This window comes from Aotus nancymaae, unplaced genomic scaffold, assembly GCF_030222135.1.
Source record: "Aotus nancymaae isolate 86718 unplaced genomic scaffold, 86718_ANA_hifiasm-v0.15.2.pri h1tg000062l, whole genome shotgun sequence".
Classification (NCBI taxonomy): domain Eukaryota; kingdom Metazoa; phylum Chordata; class Mammalia; order Primates; family Aotidae; genus Aotus; species Aotus nancymaae.
Genome location: NW_026988476.1, coordinates 17,065,832 through 17,075,001, shown reverse-complemented (window position 1 = coordinate 17,075,001; position 9,170 = coordinate 17,065,832). Strand labels below are relative to the sequence as shown.

The 9,170-nt window shown below is 37.9% G+C and overlaps 1 protein-coding gene across 4 annotated transcripts in view; it reads left to right on the top strand.

Annotated features, from left to right (window-relative positions):
- The window catches only part of MDGA2 (MAM domain containing glycosylphosphatidylinositol anchor 2), an 868,798-nt gene that overhangs the window by 736,654 nt on the left and 122,974 nt on the right, over window positions 1–9,170 (top strand). For all 4 annotated transcript variants that reach the window (XM_021668181.2, XM_064365839.1, XM_021668182.2 and 1 more), the window contains one exon: window positions 189–458. In XM_021668181.2, the coding sequence (XP_021523856.1) occupies window positions 189–458 (270 nt within the window). The remainder of the gene's footprint in view (window positions 1–188; window positions 459–9,170) is intronic.

Sequence of the window (9,170 nt, the reverse complement as noted above, 5' to 3'; positions counted from 1 at the left end):
CTACCCTCTGGAAATCACATTTCCCAACCCAAGCTAAAATTTCTGGGCTTAACTATGTTCTTCATTCACCTCTTACACTCCTCCTCTATTGCAGCATGTGTTATTATTAAAAATGACTTCTTCTAAGAATAGCTGTTGGCTTATTGCAAGTCACATCTTTCGTCTGTTTTTACATATCTTTTCTACAGATCCCCCTGCAGTGGAACCAGCATTCTTGGAAATCCGGCAAGGACAAGACCGAGGTGTCACTATGAGCTGCAGAGTACTGAGAGCCTATCCAATACGGGTGCTGACCTATGAGTGGCGCTTGGGCAATAAATTATTACGGACCGGTCAGTTTGACTCTCAGGAGTACACAGAGTACCCTGTGAAGAGTCTTTCCAATGAAAACTATGGGGTTTATAACTGTAGCATCATAAATGAAGCTGGAGCTGGGAGATGCAGCTTTCTTGTTACAGGTAGGATTCGAGATATTATCTTTTTATATATTTTGTTTTTTTAGACCAAAAGATTTTAGACCTATGTCAATATAAGATTGAAAACATTTTATAAATTAATGGAGCATAGAACAGATTGAGTCCTCGAGTTTGAGCTCCTACACATTTATTTTCAAGGCAAGTTTATTTTAATAGTTAAAATAGTGCATGGGCCTATAAAATTACATAGAAGTTTATCTGAATTCTAGTAGAATTAGGAGGTTGGTTACTGTATGAATTTCTCATAACTCGAAACTTTGAATCTAACAGGAGACAGCCAGGGAACAGAAGTATACAAAGATCCATATATTTGTAATGCACAGAACAAATCTTTCAAAATAACGCTGTTTACTGCTGAGACTTAAATTTAATTTAAAGCATTTTAAATTTTAACTTTTACAATTATTTCACTCTTCCACTTACTGTAAATTTTGTATAGTCATCCCAAAGTATACTTCATTTAACTATACACCAAAATGTACAGAAATGATTATTCCTCTTTATTAAAAAAATATGTTTATGATGTATGTTAGAGTAAGGGGCTAAAAGAGTAAGGTTGTGTTTATTTAGATGTCAGAAGGTGTGTGAGAATAGTTTCCTGCTAGGAAAAAGAAGAAAGTAAGTCAAGGTATTTTGGAAACTGTGATGAACCTAAATTATAGTATACTATCGAAGTTAAAGATAATTAACTGGATTGCTTGCAAGATGGCCAAATAGCAACAGCTCTGGCATGCAACTCCCAGCAAGAGCAACACAGAAGGCGGGTGATCTCAACATTTCCAACTGAGGTACCTGGTTCATCTCACTGGGACTGGTTAGACAGTGGGTACAGTCCAAGGAGGGGGAGCCAAAGCAGGGTGGGGTGTTGCCTCATCCAGGAAGCACAAGGTGTCGGGAACTCCCTCTCTTAGCCAAGGGAAGCCATTAGGGACTTTTCCTGGCACTCTGTCACTGGCCCAGAACCACCGCTACAAAGACCAGCAAGCTAAGATCCACTGGCTTGAAATTCTCCCAGCCAGCACAACAGTCTGAGCTTCACCTGGGACATTCAGGCTCAGTGGGGGAAGGCGCATCTGCCATTGCCAAGGCTCATGTAGGCTGTTTTAACCTCACCAATGTAAACAAAGTTGACAGGAAGTTTACACAGAGACTGGGCAGAGCCCATGACAGCTCAGCAAGGCCTCTGCAACAGACGACTGTGTCACTAGATTCCCACCTTGCTGGGCAGGGCATCTCTGAAGAAAGGCAGCAGCCCATCAGAGACTTATAAATAAAGCCCCCACCTTCCTGGGACAGAGCACTTGGGAAAAGGGGTGATTGTGGTTCCAGCTTCAGCAGATTTAAATGTCCCTGCTTGGCAGCTCTAAAGGGAGCAGCAGATCTCCCAGCACTGCCTTCAAGGGAGAGACTGCCTCTTCAAGTAACTCCCTGACCCTTGCATATCCTTACTAGGAGGACCCAGCAGGGGCTGACAGACAACTCATACACGAGAGCTCTGACTGGCATCTGGTGGGTACCTTTCTGGGATGAAGCTACCAGAGGAAGGAACAGGCAGCAATCTTTGCTGTTCTGCAACTCCCACTGGTGATTCCCAGGCAAGCAGGGTCTGGAGTGGACCTCCAGTAAAATCCAGCATACCTGCAGCATGGGGATCTGACTGTTAGAAGGAAAACTAACAGAAAGGACATCCACGGAGAGACTCCATCCAAAGATCACCAATGTCAAAGACCAAAGGGAGATAAATCTACAAAGATTGGAAGGAACAGTACCAAAAGGCTGAAAATTCCAAAAACCAGAATGCCTCTTCTCCTCCAAAGGATCACAACTCCTCACTAGCAAGGGAACAAAACTGGATGGATAATGAGTTTGATGAATTAACAGAAGCAGGCTTCAGAATGTGGGTAATAACAAACTTCTCCAAGCTAAAGCAGCATGTTCTAACCCAATGCAAGGAAGCTAATAAAAGGTTAGATGAAATGCTAAGTAGAATAACCAGCATAGAGAAAAACATAAACGACCTGATGGACCTAAAACACACAGCATGAGAACTTCATGAAACATACACAAGTTTCAATAGCCAAATCAATCAAGCAGAAGAAAGGATATCAGCGACTGAAGATCAACTCAATGACATAAAGCAAGAAGGCAAGATAAGAGAAAACAGAGTGAAAAGAAATGAACAAAGCCTCCAAGAAATACGGGATTTTGTGAAAAGACTTAATCTACATTTGATTGGTATACCTGAAAGTGACAGGGAGAATGAAAACAATTTGGAAAACAACATTCTTCAGGATATTATCCAGTAGAACTTCCCCAATCTAGCAAGGCAGGCCAACTTTCAAATTCAGGAAATAGAGAGAACATCACAAAGATACTCCTTAAGAAGAGCAAACCCAAGACACATAATCATCAGATTCACCAGGGTTGAAATGAATGAAAAATTGCTAAGGACAGCCAGAGAGAAAGGTTGGGTTACCAACAAAGGGAAGCATGATCAGACTCACAGTGGATCTCTCAGCAGAAACCCTACAAGCCAGAAGAGAGTGAGGAGTCAATATTCAAGATCCTTAAAGGAAAGAATTTTCAACCCAGAATTTATCCAGTAAACTAAACTTCATGAGTGAAGGGGAAATACAGTCCTTTACAGACAAGCAAATGCTGAAAGATTTTGTCACCACCAGGCCTGCCTTACAAGAGCTCCTAAAGGAAGTACTAAACATGGAAAGGAACAACTGGTACCAGCCACTGCAAAAACATACATAGCAAACTGTAAAGACCATCAAGACTGTGAAGAAACTGCATCAACTAACAAACAGGCAAAACTACCAGCTAGCATCAAAATGGCCTGACCAAATTCACACATAACAGTATTAACTTTAAATGTAAATGTGCTAAATGCCCCAATAAAAAGACACAGAATGGCAAATTGAATAAAAAGTAAAGAACCATCAATGTGCTGTGTTGAAGAGACCCATCTCATGTGCAAAGACACACATAGGCTTAAAATGAAGAGATGGAGGAAGATTTAACCTACCAACCAAAAAAAAAAGTCCAGGACCAGAGGGGTTCACAGCCAAATTCTACTAGAAGTACAGAGGAGCTGGTATCATCCCTCTGAAACTATTCCAAACAATAGAAAAAGAGGGAATCCTCCCTAACTCATTTTATGAGACCAACATCATTATGATAATAAAACCTGGCAGAGACACAACTAAAAAGAAAATTTCAGGCCAATATCCATGATGAACATTGATGTGAAAATCCTCTGTAAAATACTGGCAAACTGAATCCAACAGCACATCAAAAACCTTATCCATCATGATCAAATAGGTTTCATCCTAGGATGCAAGGCCGGTTCAACATATGCAAATCAATAAACATAGGTTCATCACATAAAGAGAACCAAAGACAAAAACCACATGATTATCTCAATAGATTCAGAGAAGGCCTTCAACAAAATTCATCAGCGCTTTATGCTAAAAACTCTAAACTATCAATGGAACGTACCTCAAAATAGTAAGAGCTATTTATGACAAGACCATAGCCAACAGCATATGGAATGGGCAAAAACTGGAAACATTCCCTTGCAAACTGACACAAGACAAAGATGCCCTCACTCACCACTCCCAGTCAACATTGTATTGGTAGTTATGGCCAGGGCAATCAGGCAAGAAAAAAAAAGGGGTATTCAATTAGGAAAAAAGGAAGCCAGATTGTCTCTATTTGCAGATGACATGATTGTGTATCTAAAAGACCCCATTGTTTCAGCCCCAAATTTCCTTAAGTTGATAAGCAACTTCAGCAAAGTCTCAGGATACAAAATCAATGTGCAAAAATCACAAGCATTCCTATACACCAATGGCAGACAAACAGCAAAATCATGAGTGAACTCCCATTCACAATTGCTACAAAGAGAATAAAATACCTACGAATACAACTAACAAGGGATGTGAAGGAGCTCTTCAAGGAGAACTACAAACCACTGCTTAAGGAAATAAGAGAGGATGCAAACAGATGGAAAACCATTCCATACTCATGGTTAGGAAAAATCAATATCTTGAAAATGGCCAAACTACCCAAAGTAATTTATAGATTCAATGCTATCCCCATCAAGCTACCATTGACTTTCTTCACAGAATTGGAAAAAAAACACCTTAATTTCATATGGAATGAAAACAGAGCCTGCATAGCCAAGACAATCCTAAGTGAAAAAAACCAAAGCTAGAGGCATCATACTACCTGATTTCAAACTATACTAGAGGTCTATAGTAATCAAAACAGCATGGTACTGGTACCAAAATGGAGATATAGACCAACTGAACAGAACAGAGGCCTCAGAAATAATGCCACACATATTCAACCATTTGATATTTAACAAACCTGACAAAAACTAGCAATGGGGAAAGGAGTCTCTATTTAATAAATTGTGTTGGGAAAACTGGATAGCCATATGCAGAAAGCTGAAACTGGATCCCTTCCTTACACATTACACAAAAATTAACTAACTCATGATGAGTTAAACATAAGACCTAACAAACATAAGACCTAACACCATAAAAACCTTAGAAGAAAACCTAGATAATGCCATTCAGGACATAAGCATAGGCAAGGACTTCATCACTAAAACACCAAAAGCAGTGGCAACAAAAGCCAAAATAGACAAATGGGATCTAATTAAACTTAAGAGCTTCTGCACAGCAAAAGAAACTATCGTTAGAGTGAACCAGCAGCCAACAGACTGGGAAAAAATTTTTTGCAATCTACCCATCTGACAAATGGCCAATATCCAGAATCTATAAAGAACTTAAACAAATTTACAAGAAAAAAACAACCCCATCAAAAAGTGGGCAAAGGATATGAATACATACTTTTCAAAAGGAGACATTTTTGCAGCCAACAAACGTGAAAAAAAGCTCATCATCACTGGTCATTAGAGAAATGCATATCAAAAGCACACTGAGATACCATCTCACACCAGCTAGAATGGCGATCATTAAAAAATCTAGAGACAACAGATGCTGGAGAGGATGTGGAGAAATAGAAACGCTTTTACACTGTTGGTACGACTGAAAATTAATTCAACCATTGTGGAAGACAGTGTGGCGATTCCTCACAGCTCTAGAACTAGAAATACCATTTGACCCGCCAATCCCATTAAAGTGTATATAACCAAAGGATTATAAATCATTCTATTATGAGGACACATGCACACGTATGTTTATTGAGGCACTCTTTACAATAGCAAAGACTTGGAACCAACCCAAATGCCCATCAATTATAGACTGAATAAAGAAAATGTGGCACATATACACCATGGAATACTCTGCAGCCATAAAAAGCGATGAGTTTATGTCCTTTGCAGGGACATGGATGAAACTGGAAACCATCATTCAGCAAACAGACATAAGAACACAAAACCAAACACCATATGTTCTCACTCATAAGTGGGTGTTGAACAATGAGAACACATGGACACAGGGAGGGGAACATCACACACTGGGGCCTGTTGGGCAGTGGGGAGCAGGGATAGCCAGGGTGGGATTAGGGGAGGGATAGCATTAGGAGAAATACCTAATGTAGATGATAGGGTGATGGATGCAGCAAACCACCATGGCACGTGTATACCTATGTAACAAACCTGCATGTTTTGCACATGTACCCCAGAACTGAAAGTATAATGAAAAATAAAATAAATTAACTATAATACTAAAAAATACCGTGCATTTGCATATATTTTATACTGATATTTTAATGGTGAAGTCATAGCACTTCGATGAGGTTTAAATGAGCTTCATGAGCTTTAGTAGGAACCCAGATGCCATTTTTCATCTTCTGTGGGTTATTTTTTACAAGTTCTAAAGGTTAATGTAGCACATTGATTTATTGGAATAAACCCATTTGTAAATTTGAAATTCCAAGCATTATCTAGATGTATTTATATATTAATATGTAGACATATGTATTTCTATTTTAATAGTTCTGTAATATTATAGAAAAGGATTTAACTAGAGCATGCATTTCAGTTTATCAAAGATTCAAAAAGGATCAATATTTAACTCTGGAAAAGCATATTCTTCAATACTTCAAAATATCTAGGCTTATTTTATTCATGGCATGACTGAATATCATTCTGCTTTGAGCAGAATGTCCCATCACATTGCTTGATCTAGAAAAGAAACCTAGTAAATCTAGAGTGATTAAATAGATGGAGGATGAAAAAGAGTTAATGATTCAATGAAAGAAAATTTTTGAAAATTTTTGAATGAGAAAAAAAGTGAATACAGAGAGAGGCAAAGGATGGCTTAGGTTGAAAATACATCATATATATTTTAGGAAGCTAGCTAGTAACCCCAATAAAGATATGTCTATGTCCTAATCCCCGGAACCTGTGGATATTAACTTACATGACAAAATATGTAATTAAGTTAAGGATTTTGAGAGAAGGAGCTTATCCTGGATCATCTGAGTGGGCCTTATATGCAAAAACATGTATTCTTAGAGAATCAGCGGAGTTCTGAGAGAGAAGAGGATGCAACGTGAGTATGCAGTAATGTATCCACAATCTGAAGAACCCCGGAGCAACCAGAAGCTGTAAGAGGCAAGGAATACATTCTCCCCCAGAGTCTCTACAGAAGTAGGAAGTAGGGGTCTTCCAAGACCTTGGTTTCAGACTCCTCGCCTTCAGACCTGTGAGCAGATAGTTTTGTTTGTTTGTTTAAGCCACCCAGTTTGTGGCGGTTATGACAGTCTTAGATAACAAATACACATTACAACTATTTCAAAGAAGCCCTCTCTTAAAAATTGATGAATAGAACTGTTCTGTCAGCTGTTCTCACTTTTATCACATGAAGCAGGCTCCTGGAGACAGGGTGCACTTGTCTTACAACTCAGCAAAGTTGTAAGAAGGGGTTGTTTTTGCCACCTTAAAAGCTAACTGGAACAAGCTTACAACTGCAAGAGGCAGTCAGTAAGGAGAATCAACCTGGGAGGTCTCAGGTCCCCTACATCAGTAGGCTTTGTAGGTTTAAGCTACACATTGGCTTAAACCAACCCCAAGGGATGCTTCAACATTGAAATGTTATACCCATTATACGATATAGCCAAAAAAAAGATGTTTCCAGCAGCTTCATTGTACAGGAAACCAGATGACAGGATCTACTGGCAATCTCTGTTGACAGTACCAGAGATGAATAAAGATCCAACTTTATTCTTTTTCTTTTTTTTTTTTTGAGCATTAGGACTCAAGAAATCTGCAGTAAAATGCAGCATCTATTTATAAAGTTTTAAATTATCATCTATGTCTTTCAAATTGTTCTAATTGATATTCCTAAATATTTAGCAATCAACATGTTAGTTCTAAGCTATTGTAAGTATGTTCCCACTAAATACACTTTCTTCATATTTCTTCCCTTTAATAGACTTGCTTCTGACATTATGTTTTCATCGAAATGTTTATGGGTGTCAAGAGACTAAGATTTCTTGACAAGTCAGGCAAGGAAATAAATCATGTGAAAAAAAGCATAATTTTTCTATTTAGCTTTTTCATCTAGTTGCTTACATAAAATGTGAAAGTTCTCATGTAATAGTCTAAGCATATGTATTATTACATGGTTTTATGTAAAAAATAAGAGCAAAATAAAATAATTGACGTTCCCTATATAATCCAGGAGATAAAAGTAGAATGCCCTTCCTAAGTTCCTGAAAGTGCATTTACTCAGTTACATATACTTAGACTTGTACAACATTCAGGAATTTTGTCAGTGGAGACGTTTTAAGATTCTTTTAAGTGAAAGATACTAAAGGAGTGTTTTTTTTCCCAATGATAACAGTGTGTGTGTTTTTTTCCTCAAATGATAACAGTGTGTATGGTTTTTTTCCCCAAATGATAAGTGTGTATATACATACACACACTAGATTTTTTATTGCATAACTATAAATTGTAATTGAGTATAAAACCACCAATAGGTACTCTGATTTATTTTTCACAATCAGGAATGTATGTAACAACTGTTCACTGTCTACTTACTAAATATGAGGTACAAGATTAAACACCAGAAAGAGAACAATAAAACCTTTCTCTCAGAAACCTTGCCAGTTTTACATTTGCATAGTGTCTTGAAGTAATTTTGTTCTTATTTCTATTGCTCTTGTTAAGCCTTATATTCTCTTCTGGGACACTGCAGTTGTCTTTTACCTGATCTCTGAAATTTTCATATTGTTGGGCTTTATTTTTCTAGAAAACCTAGCTTATCTTAAGTGAGAAAGGTTGATTCTGTTCATTGCCTATAGGATGATATGCAAATTCTTCATTGTCATAATTCATCATCAAAGCATTCATTAATATCTTAAATAAAACATATAGCATCATCTCCACTTCAGTTCTACCAGTTATTCCAAATTCAATTCAAATTGGATTATGCTGCCTTCCCCCAAATCATCACACATTTGTCAGAATCTTCCTTCCTTCACATGTTACTTTAATCTGAAATACTAGCCTTTTGTGTATCTCTATGCTACAGTTATGATGATTTTTATCATGTGAAGCAGGCTAGACCCTGGAGACATGGGTACACTTGTCTTACCACTCAGCAAAGTTGTAAGAAGGGATTGTTTTGCCACCTAAAGAGCTAATTGGAACAAGCTTACAACTGCAAGAGGCAGTCTTGCAGTTGGAAGGGTTATGTTGATCATTGT